The sequence below is a fragment of the Enhydra lutris genome, unplaced genomic scaffold, assembly GCF_002288905.1.
Source record: "Enhydra lutris kenyoni isolate GAN:26980312 unplaced genomic scaffold, ASM228890v2 scaffoldscaffold39, whole genome shotgun sequence".
Classification (NCBI taxonomy): Eukaryota; Metazoa; Chordata; class Mammalia; order Carnivora; family Mustelidae; genus Enhydra; species Enhydra lutris.
This window is the reverse complement of record NW_019154123.1, coordinates 29,659,842-29,674,263: the sequence shown is the minus strand read 5'-3', so window position 1 is coordinate 29,674,263 and position 14,422 is coordinate 29,659,842. Positions and strand designations below refer to the sequence as shown.

Here is a 14,422-nt window from a genome sequence, read left to right as displayed (position 1 = left end):
ATTTAGATCTTTAATCCATTTTGAGTTTGTTTATGTGTGTGGTGTTAGAAAGTGGTCCAGTTTCTTTTTGCATGTGCTGTCCAGTTTTCCCAATACCATTTATTGAAGAGACTGCCTTTTCCCCATTGTATATGCTTGCCTCCTTTGTCATAGATTAACTGACCACAGAAGTGTAGGTTTATCTCTGGGGCTCTATATTTTGTTCCATTGATGTGTCTATTTTTGTGCCAGTACCATTCAGCTTTGTAGTGTATCTTCAAATGTGGAATTGTGATACCTGTAGCTTTGTTCTTCCTTCACAAGATTGCTTTGGCTATTCAGGATCTTTTATGGCTCCATACAAATTTTAGCACTATTTGTTCTAGTTCCATGAAAAATGCTGTTGGCATTTTGACAGGGATTGTACTAAATTTGTAGATTGCTTTGGGTATTATGAACATTTTAACAATATTAATTCTTCTAATCCATGAGCATGAAATAGCTTTCCATTTATCTGACTTCTCTTCAATTTCTTTCATCAGTATTTTATAGCTTTCAGAGTATAGGGCCGTCTTGATTAAGTTTATTCCTGAGTATTTTATTCTTTTTGGTATAATTGTAAATGGAATTGTTTTCTCAATTTCTTTCTGCTACTTCATTGTTAGTGTATAGACATACAACTAATTTCTGGGTACTTTTTATCCTCCAATTTTACTAAATTCATCTATTACTTCTAGTAGTTTTTTGGTGACATCTTTAGGCCTTTCTATGTATAGTATCACATCATCTGCAAAGAGTAACAGTTTAACTTTTTCCTTACCAATACGGATGCCTCATCAGGGAAATGAAAATCAAAACCACAATGAGGTATCACCTTACACCTGTCAGAATGGCTAAAATAAAAAAGAAATAACAAGTGTTGGTAAGGACGTGGAGAAAAAAGACTGCTTGTATATGGTTGGTGGGAATGTAAACTGGTGTAGCCACTCTGATAAACAGTATGAAGGTTCCTCAAAAAATTAAAAATAGAAATACTACATGACCTAATAATTCCACTACTGGCTATTTACCCCAAAGAAATAAAAATGTTAATTCAAGAAGATATATGCAGCCCTGTTTACTGCAGTATTATTTACAACAGCCAAGATATGGAAGCAATCCAAGGATCTATCAATAGATGAATGGATAAAGAAGATATGTATGTGTACACACACACACACACACACACACACAGGAATATTATGAGGCCACAAAAAGGGATGAGATCGTACCATTTGTAACAGCATGCATGAACCCAAAGGGTATTATACTAGGGTGAAATAAATCAGATGAAGAAAGACAAATACTGTATGATTTCATATATATGTAGAATCTAAGAAACAAAATAAATGAATAAAAATACAAACAAAAAGCAGAAATAGACCTATAGAGAACAAACTAATGGTTGCCAGAGAGGAGTGAGTGGGGGAAATAGGCAAAATGGGAAAGGGAGTGGTAGATAAAGGCTTCCAGTTATGGAATGAGTAAGTCACAGAGATAAAAGGTATAGCACAGATAATACAGTTAATGGTATTGTAGTAACACTGTATGGTGAATATGGTGAGCACAGGGTAATGGATAGAGTTGTTGAATCACTGTGTTCTATATCTAAACTAATACAACACTGTGTGTCAACCATACTCAAATAATTTTGTAAAAATGAGTAATTACTGTAATTAATTGGGACCTATTGTACTTACAAAAATCCATGAGTTTATAACAATAACCAAAAAATTAGATATCTGTCCTCCCTGAGGTAGCTAATAAGGTAACCAAATGTGGTAATTAAAAGAAAAAAATCAAGCACTTTATTACAGTAACTAGCTCCAGCTGATAAACAAAAGCTATATTAATGTAAGATTCAAGTTAATCAATATAGATGGGATGACAGAATTAGAGAACCAGCATTTCGCAATTCCTAATGAAATCACAAATTCATCTGTAAAACCATTAGATGAATGGTTGGAGGGGGATTAGATCTTACAGGATCAAAATAACACAAAATAGAGTTACTATACAAAGTAACAAAGTAAACTGGGAAAATGGGAGAAAATGTAACTTTACAGTGGAGGAATCATATTGTCATCCTTCTAATCCAATGTGGCTACCTCATCTTCACACAGAAGCCTTACAGCATTAGCAATGAATGACTGGATAACCAAGTACTTGGTGTCTCCTGTTGCAACGTGAAGTATACATACCATCTACGATGGAATTGTATCAGTTGAAATTCTATAGGATAACTAACTTTATCTCTTCAGTAAGTCATTGTCATTAAAAGAAGGCCTTGCTCTAGACTGAAAGACCTGAGAGACATAACAAGCAGATGCAATGCCCAGTCATACACAAGATGCTACTTTATAAATAGGTGGCAGAAGACATTTTTAGGACAACTGGGGACTCCTGAATATAGACGGGGTAATAGATGATATTAAAAAATTACTATTAGGCATGAAATGAGATGATGACTATAGTCTACTTAGAAAGCTCTTGTGGGGATTTCTTAGTTTTTTTTTTTTTTTAAGGCATTTACCCACAAAAATAGGGAAAACAGAAAAGCAAATAACAGCAACAAAATTTTGAAAGCTGGAAGATGGTTCGATGAATAGTAACTAAGTATACCAAGGCCAAATCTTACTATGGAAGTAAGTAAAAATCTGAGTTCATGAATTTACATTACATGATACTCAAAGGGCTCAAGGATTTATACCAGTTAACCGTAGAAGTGGGAACCAAAGTGGGAGAAATGACTGTGGAAAGAACAGGTAGATCCCAAAGTGCCTTCCCCAATTCCATGCCATTTTGGGACTGCTTCCACACATAAACACAAATAACTAGAATTTTATTTTATACTCTGAGGAAGTAAAACAGGGTCTGTGGATAGGATTTACCTGAAAGTGGAAGGCAGAAGATTAAATGAACATATACACACTGAATACTGAGATCCCTGGCAACTAGTTCCCAGCAGACCCTTACCCCTCTGCAGGAGACTGATGTCGAGACTTCTCTGGAAATCATACCAGCTAAAAAGATTCCAAAGAACCTAACTCTCTGGTTGTTCCTCAACAAATTGTCCAGACTTCAGAGAGGCACATAGTCAACAAAGTCCTAACTATGTTCTTGAGAGTGTCCAAACAGGCTTAGTCCTTAACTTGTAATCAGAACAGATTACCAGATAGCCAAGAAAAACCTCTTGACTCAACAGTTCTCAACATTGCCTGTATATGGAAATCACCCAGGAAGCTTTTCAAATATTGATTCCTGGGGGATGCCTAGGTGGCTCAATGGGTTAAGCCTCTGCCTTCGGCTCGGGTCATGATCTCAGAGTCCTGGGATCGAGCCCCACATTGGGCTCTCTGCTCAGCAGGGAGCCTGCTTCCCCTCTCTCTCTGCCTCTCTGCCTACTTGTGATCTCTCTCTGTCAAATAAATAAATAAAATCTTTAAAAAAAAAAAAAAAATATATATATATATATATATATATATATATATTCCTGGATCCCAACTCCATTTAATTACTCTAGGGTAGGACCTATGTATTAGGATTTTTTTTTTAATCCCTGTGTTATCGTCACAGGCAGCCAAGTTTAAAAATCATAGATCTAACGCTGTATCCATGAAGAAAGAACAGGTTTACATGTATAAACATTCAGTAAACAAAAAGAAACTCCTGGAAATTTAATATGTGTTAACAAAACTAAAGTACTCAATAGAAGGTTTGGGAGATTAACTGAGAAAATCTCAGAGAAAGCAGAGCAAAAACACATAAAAAATTTAAAAATCATAAAATCAGTCCAGAAATTCCAGAAAAAGAAAACAGGAAAATTGGAGAGGAGCAATAAAAAAAAAAGGTCAGTAGTAAGAAAGACTCCAACAGCAATGATGAAACTAAACAATGCTGTTAAATTCTTAAGAATTATTATTTCCAATCTAGAAACTCCAACCCAACCAAACTATCAAACAAATGTGAGGATAAAGACATTTTCAAACATGCACAGACTCACAAATGCCTCATTTTCAAGAAGTTACTAGAGGAATTATTAAGTTCCATTTCTCAAAGCTTACTAATGGCCTTTCTCAAAAGTCTGTAAAATCACTGGGAAGCTGAACCCAGGCTATGACGCAAGACTCCACATTCAATTCATCTTATCCTATCCAGGGAGATTTCAACCAGACACAATTTGAGCTTTCCTTTTTTGATTTTTACTAATTACTAGTCTCTTATTTTTTTTACTGATTTTTATTAATGAGAATACATAACATATTTTGGGAAAAATACTTACATTAGAATACCTAATGATAGTCTAGGATATATATTCAAATACTGAATTAAACATATATTAAAATAATAAAGAGAAATAAATTGAATCTAGATTTTCATAGTAAAACCTCTTTCATTTCAAAATTTATCATTCATTAAAAAATGGTATCACATAATGTTGAAATTAAAATTAAGAACTTTTGGCAATGTATCATTTCGTATTACAATATTGTTTACTAACCTCTGATTCATCACCCTTCTCTCTATAAGCAGTAGCAATACTGGTCTGAACAGCCTTAATCCATGCCTGGCGCAGCTTTTCAGAATCTGCCTGAAGCATACAACTTCTAAAAGGAAATAACATTGTTTTCTCAGACACTAAGTTAACCCCCCTCCAAATAATAACAAGGTTTACTTTGCTATTTAATAATTTTCTAATAAAAAGCAATTTCTTTTGAAATGTTTTATTCAACTATCTTTAGGACATAGTATGTTCATGAAGAAGTCAATAGAAATGAAATAAATTGCCTATTAGGAAAAAATCACAAATCTCTGACCATTAAAATTTTTTTTTAATTTACCAAATATAACACTAATTTTTTCTATTGGGTAGAAATGTAAAATGATAGTTATCAGAGAAATTGATCTGATATATGACATCAGTTCATAATCAAGACAGCTAAAAAGTTTTCATATGGCCACATCAATAATCTTTAAAGAATTTAAAGAAAATGATATTGGGTAGAAGTTACATAAATATCTCACTGTAATACTTATAATCATTAATTATTAAATTTACTTTTAAAGCACTTTTTTCCCTCTCTACCATAATCACAAGTAAAACACAAATGTTTCAATATCCTGAAAAGTTCTTTAAAATAAATGGTAGAAACTTAAAAGCAACTCTCATTCTTTAAAACCACTTACTTTGTTGGAGAGACTACTTCAAAGCAGAAGCGTCGTTCTATATCTTCACAGTGTTTCACTGTGCAGAGCCTGAGATCTTCTACTACCACAGTGGGGTTATCCTACAATAAGGAAACAAAACTCTCATGTTTATCAACTTAGTTTTTAAATACTACTGCCAATACCAAGAATAACATACTTTAAAATATCACTTGGAATAAATGGTCTAATTTTAAAGATTTATATTTATCTTATTTAGGTTTAGAGATAGGAGTTATCAACTCTTATATAGATATAATAAAGGTAACTGTGTCCTGTTCATAATTTTATCTGTCTCATAAAATGGCTGTACAAGGATTAAATGGAAGTATATGTAAAGAGCTTAGTCTAACACTTGGCAATTAATTAATAGGTGCTCAATAAACATTAGCTTCCTACTAAATTTAATTTTCTTCCATTTTCTTTCACATCCATTACTCTCCTGGTTACCCCACACACACATACACATATATAATAAAAGCTACTTTCCTCTAAAAAAGAAACCTTTAATAGTCAAGTTTTAAATAACAACAACAAAAAAAGCTTATCTATTCTTCTTAAAATACCTAAAAAAATGAGGAAGCTTCTATCATTTTTCTAGTAATTAATAAAAATATAAACTCAAAACCAAGTTTATCAGAGCAGAAGAAACGATGAACTGAGTTAGATCAAAGGATTTGTGTGGAATAAGCCTGTTAGCACAGAAACAAGCAAATAAAACTTCAGATTTATCTCAAGAGCAAAGTAAGCATTTGAAATGAACAGCTGAGGGGCGCATGGGTGGCTCAGTGGGTTAAGCATCTGTTTTCAGATTGACTGAGGTCCTGATCAGGCTCAGCAAAGCCCCTGCTTCTCCCTCTCCTCCTACCTCCTGCTCTCTCTTACTATCTCTGTCACTATCTTTGTGTCTCCCTCAAATAAATAAAATCTTTTAAAAGTAAATAAATAAATAAATAAATGTACAGTTGACTACGTCATTCACAAAGACTAACTAAGTAAAAATCATCTATTGACTAAGGGGTTTTTTCCCTAATTATTTTTAACATTCTCAGGTGCCATGTAATCATGGTATGTCTTTCCAATAAATAAAAATTCCTCAACCTTAAAATAAGGTTCAGGAGAAGAGATGTATAAAAACAGCATTAACAAATTTAGAGGTTTCTATTTAAATTACTTCAAGCTTAAATCTTACTGTCTTATTTCACATTTCCATATTATCACCTTTGCCCTACGTGATGTTTCTCAAAAGGCACCCTTTCCTTCAGTCTCAAAATATACTGTGGAAAAAAAAACAAAAAAAAACAAAAAAAACTACTGTGGAATGGTAGTATTGTTCCTGTCACACACTGGTCAAAGAAAATAAAGAAATGAAAGTAATAATCCTGGGACACAGAAACACCTGTCTTTTTTTTTTTTTTTTAAAGATTTTATTTATTTATTTGACAGACAGAGATCACAAGTAGGCAGAGAGGCAGGCAGAGAGAGAGGAAGGGAAGCAGGTTCCCTGCTGAGCAGAGAGCCCGACGCGGGACTCGATCCCAGGACCCTGAGATCATGACCCGAGCCGAAGGCAGCGGCCCATACCACTGAGCCACCCAGGCGCCCAGAAACACCTGTCTTAAAACCAGGAGTTAAGAATTCAGGATTCAAAATCACTCTGCTTATTTTAAGAATCAAAAGTTAATACTTTCCACTTTTGAGTCCTCTTATACATGCCTAAACATAAAATTAATAAAATAATTTTGCATACATGAGCATTTAAAGACTTCAGTGCTTTATCAAGATAAACAGAGAACTGAAATGGGGGACTCACTGGGTTTTCACTTAATGAACAAAATACCTACCTTAAACTTTTTCTGGTAAACCAACTGATTGTTCTGTATTGAAAACCAGCGTCTAAATAAATAAAAACAGATTAAGTTTTCATAGACATAATTTAGGTCAGTTGTTAGAAATGAAATATTTGGGAAAGTACTAGAAACTCAGTTCATAATAATTATGTTTTGAGAAGTGCACTGTTTTGTTTCATTTTATATGGACTAATGTCAATGAGATAACTACTGAAAGTAAACAATAATTTTAAACAGTTTTAAAACCACAGACTAGGAAAATAAAGTTATTGTATTTTGATTCATTTTCGGTCAGAAATTTATATCCTAACAACAGCTGTTATCCTTTACACTAACACCAAATAATTATAAAAAAGTAAAAATTAGTTTTTTGAGGTTACTCAAAAATAACTAAAAATCTTTCCCCCAAAATAATTGCTTCTATTATAAAGTAGAAATAAACTTATGTTTTAAAAGACGATCCATTTGTATACAGCAAAACACTGAACTAAATGGTGTTTTGTCTACAACCTTTCCACAGCTAATTCAGCAAGTGTTTGATTTGTTAAGCAAAACAGGAAATTAAATCATTTTAGAACTGATATCAATTAAGAGATAATCGCCAATTCACTTGACTTCACTTTAATATAAAATACTTCTAAGCAGAATAAAAGTTATTACTAAAAATGATTCACCTAACTATTTATATTGTTCTGCTTGTTCTTGTAAATTACTAGGCAAACAATTTACTTGCAATCTGTTTTAGAAGAAAAAGCTAATCTATGGTATGGCATATTTACTAATTCTTATTTATTAAAACGGTAAAAGAAGCTAAAGACTTACAAAAAAAAATTAACAGCCAAAAGCCATTCATAAAAAGAAGCAAAAATTCTCATCAAGCATGAAAGGTAAAACTATTTCAGTCATTATTTTAAAATTAGTTTCATGTGAGATGATTTCTATTGTAAACATTAGTTATTAATCTATTAGCAGATAGAGATTCTACCTTTTCATTGATACTAATAAAAAACACTAGAAAATGTATTTAGACATACTTAGATTTCCATTTTAAAAAATTAAGTTAATTCTCCAAAGCTGTGAAAATGATTAGATGCTTTTCTGTTTTAAGCTAGACAGACTGTTAGGTTTTCTTGCTACTTCAAAAGGTATCACCTTTACCATTAAAATAAAGATCTGTTAAATAAGCATCTAGATAAAACCAAGTGACTTGCCTCTAATACCAATCATCAAGAGGAAGGCTAGAAAAGGAAGAACTTCTGGGTTTCTTTGCTTTGGGATACATAGTTGGTTAGAAATGTTAAAGGAAATACCTATGAACAAACAAAATGGTGCAGCCCTGCCACATGGGATGACATGCAATGGAAATAATCTCTGATATTGATCGAAATGGTTTTTTTTAAATCATTTGAAGTAGAGTGAACTATACGAATAACAACTCTTATGTTTTACAGTATAGTAATCATACATAATTCTATGAAAAACTATAGTTTTATTGCACAATAGAAAACACCCACATAACCATGTAAAATTTGTGCTACCAAGATCTTTAAAAAATAAATTTCTATTGAATTGCTGCATCTTAGGATAATAACCTCGAAAAATAAGAACAAAACACCACATTAAAAAAAAATTTTTTTTTTTTTTTTTTGGTCAGAGAGCATTTCCTCTGATTATTAACTTTATAGATCATATACGTTTCTGAAATCCAGTTTCCCTACCATCTATCTGCTTCTGGGTGACTCTCTCACATCATCATTTTTTTGTACACTCAGGGAAGACACTATAAATTCATCTTAATTTTGACAACATTTCCTAAGGAAGAAAATCATAATAAATCCTATACAGAAAAAAATTTTCGATTACTAAAATCTATATTGTATGACACTGTCTCCCCTCCTCTGCCATTAAAAAAAAAAGAAAGAAAAAAGAGTCAACTACACTCATTTACATTGATCAAAACTTTAATTGAGTAAGATGGAAAGTAATTTTTAAACTGCTCCTATGGGATAATACTAGTTATTATTAACGTTTCTAATAAAAGGAAAAAATGAGACAGTTCATAGCCTATGATGTATAGGATAAGTTACTTATTTCACGCTCACGTTACCTGTATTTTGGAGCTACTTTAACAAACAATAAGGGCACCTGGCTGGCTCAGGGGAGCCAGAGGAGGAGTGTGCAGCTATCCATCTTGGGGTCATGAATTCAAGTCCCACGTAAGGTGTAGAGATTACTTAAATGAACTTTAAAAAACATTTTTTAAGATAATTAAATAATCAAAAAGACCAACTTTAGAAAGCACTGAGCTGATTACTACACTATATCCTACAAAATTCAGAAACTGACCACAAAGCCAAAAATATAAGACTGTTTTTTAAACAGCAAAATTTCTTGGTTCATTAAGAAAAATAATACACCACTTTAGATCTATCCCAAAGTGAAATAACTCAATAAAGATTTTAGGCCAAAATACTAAATTCATAAACAGATATTATTGATATTTAAATACCTATGAGAGCTTCAGGATAACAAAACATGGTGGGAGTAAAGGAAAAAAATGTATTAAAAAAATAAATCAAGTGTCTTTTTCCATTTTATAATCATTAGTCCTAGAACTGCACTTGAAACCAAAAATAAAATGTAAAAGTCAAACTACTAAATCTTAGATTTCGCACTAAAACTATAAAAATGAAATTCATATATGTGCCAAGTAGGTGAACATTTAATAAAATTAAAAGCTTCAGCATGTACACTACTATCTTTCAAATTCAATTAAATTTGTCCCAAGAAGAAAAGACCAAAATATTAAAAAAAAAAAAAACCTCTAGGAATTGACAATTTTTATTTTCAATAAAACTAACATGATTATTAGCAAAGGCACTAATTCCTAGTTACTGTTTAAAATTTTGAAAAGTGTTTACTGGCTTATTTTCCTCAAAAAAAAAAAAAGATACAAAGGCATTCATATTACTTACTCATCTACATCTTTGAGTTACTATAAATGTATCAAATTAAAATATATCAATTAAAACTGATATATTAAAATATATCAATTAAAACATATTGAGGCAATTGGCAATGAAAAGATAATTCCATTCTTCAAATGAAATATGTATATTTTCTTTCCAATTTAAAACATGAGACATTATATCCATTGCAAGTAATCCAAATGAAATGCAGGTTAATTATGAGCTTTCTCGTGCCAAAGAGGAAACTGGAGTAAGGCAGAAATGAGGGGAAGGAAGCCATTTGGTACCTGATATGATCGGGCTTTTTCCTGTCATGTGAAAAAATGGGGCAGGATTAAAACATAAAGGAAAGGTGGTAAAAGAATGAAAACGCAAATGTGCAAAATAAGCAAAGGACTAGCATGATATGAAAATAAAGCAAGAATTAAAGAAACAAGCTTAAGCTCAAACCTAACAAAAGAGTCAAAAATATCTGTTGTATTTTGCTCTCAAATATATACACGTATGCATTTACACAACTCTAACTCTTAGGAATCTGAAATGCTAATATTTTAGAAATATTCAAAAATGTTCTTCAATTATTATGCTATAAAAAGTTCTGGTAGGACTTGGCACACTTGGGCATACCTCTACTATTATTTTCTCCCTCTATAGTGATAGCTATAAAATAAAGTACTTCTCCTCATTTTAATAAGTTGCTCCTAAAAAATTAAGGGAAATAATCACTATAGATATATCTTCATAAACCTGAAACAAATGAAACTCTTCATAAGAAAAGTAGGATCACTAATTAAGAATTTCAAAGATTATAAAATATTATTAGGCAAATAAACCTACCTCCCACCTGCTCTCCCCCTTTTCATCATGACAGCAGACAAAGGCCACACATAAGCAGAGTATCTTTAATCTATCATACACTTATTTTAAAACAAAAAGCCAATAAAAACAAATTTATATCTGAGCTAGCAGCATATATAATACTTTAAGAAACTGTACAATACATTTTAGGCTTTTAGTTATATTTTCTACTTCAACACAATCTGACTATAGCATGTAATAATTGTTTATTCATTTAACCAGTTTACTACTAAATAATCTAAGCACTTAATTATTTTCCTTATTCATTCATATATATGTATATAGGTACAAATATATATATAGGTATGAATAATCCATCTGGCCTTGATTTGAGCCTGAGGTGAAGTTGCCACATTGAGAAAATGGCCTGATATGGAAAGATAATTCTGGTAGATCTCATGTGTTTTCAGAAAAACATGTATTACAGACATATAAAAATCCTGAGACACTACAAACTAGAAATCTGAAACCAAGAGACAAATTCAACAATTCACATAAGACATAAAGTGTCTCACTCCTTACATTCTTTCAATCACATCACACAAAATATGATCTCTTCTATTAAAATTCAAATTAGAGAATGATGCTTAAATTTTATGAAGCACAGGGACAGGTTTTTAAACTACCTGGGAATTCCTAATCAAATTCACATTTCTGGGGCACTTGGGTGGCTCAGTGGGTTAAAGCCTCTGCCTTCGGCTCGGGTCATGATCTCAAGGTCCTGGGATGGAGCCCCGCATTGCATCAGGCTCTCTGCTCAGCAGGGAGCCTGCTTCCTCCTCTCTCTCTGCCTGGCTCTTCTCTGCCTACTTGTGATCTCTGTCTGTCAAATAAATAAATAAAATCTTTAAAAAAAAAAAAATCACATTTCTCTCAGGAAATAAGTCTTTTCTAAAAGTTGGTTTAAACAGGTGATGGGGATTGAGGAGGGCACTTGTGGTGAGCCCAGCATTTGTAAGTGCTGGATCACTAAATTCTACACCTGAAACTAGTATTACGCTCTATGTTAATTGGAAATGAAATAAAAACAAACAAAGAAATAAATGGCTTTGAAAATATTACATGCCACCATTCCATCAAACTATAGATAATGGCAAATTTGTCATCATAGGATTGGTACCTTATAGTGACAAGAAAAAGTGTACCCTAAAACTAATCTACGGACAATCTAAAGAAGATACTTAAACAGTAGGCAGAAAAATCTTTATGCTTGCAGAGTTGGGATCCTATATTTTTAAAGCTGAGGTACAAATATTACAAATATATCTTTTATTTGAAGTCTAATTATATGAAATCAAGCTGGATAGAAAACTAATTAGAGAAGAAGGGCAGATTCTACAGTCATATATAGGTAAAGGGAAGGTATTTGCAAGTATTTCCTGAGATTAGATTTTTTATAAACTTCATATAAGAATTTTAAGATACATTCTTAAGTTGAAAAGCAGAAAAAAATTCTAAATAACATTTAACAGATTTTTCTTCTCCCTTTCACCATTACAGACCTATAACCTAGAAAATATCTAAAACTTTTGTTATAAGCTTTTGACTTTTGTTTTCTGTGAAAAGACTTCTATACAATGTTTATATACTATATTCCTTAGAAGTCTGCTTTTTACTGGTATTTTCATGAAAACATTCTTTTTAAAGGCATATGAAAATGAAATAATCTGTTCATAATTTTCCTAATAATGTAAATCGTCTAGGAGAACTATTTTTTTAATAGTTCTTAAGTTTTTTAAAAATATTTGACATATTCTGCTTTATCAAAGCAAAAATTTATATGGAATTTCCATAGCAAGTTAAAAAAAAAAAAGATAACAGATTCTAGGCCTCGGTATTGTCACAGACCAGCTGTGTGACCTTCAAAGAGCAACCATCTCTCTGCACCTTCATTTCTTTACTAAAAATTAGGGTGTTGAAATATGATCCAAGATTCTAGTGAGTAACTGTCATCCACTACAATTAGATGGCATCTCCTTTAAAAAGCAGCCACATTTCCAAAGGCATTGTCTTTCCACTTTACAAATGGAAGGTAAGAGAGGCGCCTGGGTGGCTCAGTTGTTAAGCATCTGCCTTCAGCTCAAGTCATGATCCCAGGGTCCTGGGATGGAGCCCCACATAGGGCTCCCTGCTCAGCGGGGAGTCTGCTTCTCTCCCTCCTTTTGCTGCTCCCCCCCGCTTGTGCGTGCTCTTTCTGTCAAACAAATAAATAAAATCTTAAAAAAAAAAAGGGAAGGTAACATATCTACAACTGAGAATTTAATAGTTGTTCCCTACTTGCTTTTAGTTACATTTTATTATCTATGCCAATTAATAGAATTCATGAAACAAGTAATAAAAAACAAAAGGTCCACGCTTAAATCAGAATTAATTTTCTCCTATTGCCCTAAATGGCAATGCAATTTTCCACTAACACTTACTGTGCTTCATTTTGAAGTGTGAGATCATTTCTCATTGGAGTAGTCCAGGGAAGATGATTCATTTCTTCTTAACATAATGGTATAGTTTCTATGGATTTACTGTATTTTCACTGTGTTAAACTTTAAGTAGGTTGTTTTGAAATCTGAAGGTTAAAATTCAATTCTAACATTACCTCATGAAACTGTACTGGTTGACAAATCTTTATTTATTATAAAAAGTGACACACTATTGTTTTCTTTTAATTTCCTATTCTGGCCGTGGAAATTTGCCAGGAAAAAGTTAAAACTGTCTTAATTTAAACAGCTTAGAAAATAGAATTTTAATTTTTCATTTTCATTTTACAATGGTAAAAAACACTATTCTACCCAGACCACCTTAATTGGTCCTTCTGTATTCCTTCATTATTTTATAAGTTCTACATAATTCAAAGAGGCTTAATATCAAATATAATCACTTTCTATTTATATTCATCCTCATGTAAAGAAAAATTATTTCAAATAAAAAACACCTCATAGACTTAAGTATCTGGCAATATCAAATGCTAGGGAAATGCTCAATAAATCACTGACATTTGAAAATACTAGTGAATGTTTGTTCCATATAATCTCATCACCAAGAAATCAAAATAAGTGCACTAGAAATCCATCTTAATACATTAAATATTCAAGCATACAGTTTCCATTTAAATTAACAAAAACGTATACTAAATTAAATTTACCAAGAAAATTCTATTTATTTTGCTAATGTCCATTTAAAAAAAAACAACAATCTTCTCTATCATTAAGTGAATTCATGTCTTGTTCAAGAAGCAAATGAAACATACACATTCAACCAAAAATGTAAATCAATTCACCAGAACCCAATGTCACTCTCAATTATTACAAAATTATTCTACTTTTTTTTTTTTTTTTTTTGCAAAAACAGAGGCATCCTTAAATAAAAGACTAATCACTACTATTTGGAAAGATGATCCTGAGCCAACACAATCTTTTTTTATGCTGTAATGTCTGAAATTATTTTACTTTATTGTATTAATACACAGAAAAGCATAATAAAATACTTTTTATATTTATATAAAAAGATATTTATATGATTAATACT

At 31.9% G+C, this 14,422-nt stretch overlaps 1 protein-coding gene across 2 annotated transcripts in view; it reads right to left on the bottom strand.

The window, feature by feature from the left end:
- The window catches only part of LOC111154979 (ArfGAP with coiled-coil, ankyrin repeat and PH domains 2), a 168,484-nt gene that overhangs the window by 28,222 nt on the left and 125,840 nt on the right, over window positions 1-14,422 (bottom strand). For both annotated transcript variants that reach the window (XM_022514935.1, XM_022514936.1), the window contains exons 11-13: window positions 7,068-7,119; window positions 5,206-5,306; window positions 4,520-4,625 (exon numbers count right to left, since the gene is read on the bottom strand). In XM_022514935.1, the coding sequence (XP_022370643.1) occupies window positions 4,520-4,625; window positions 5,206-5,306; window positions 7,068-7,119 (259 nt within the window). The remainder of the gene's footprint in view (window positions 1-4,519; window positions 4,626-5,205; window positions 5,307-7,067; window positions 7,120-14,422) is intronic.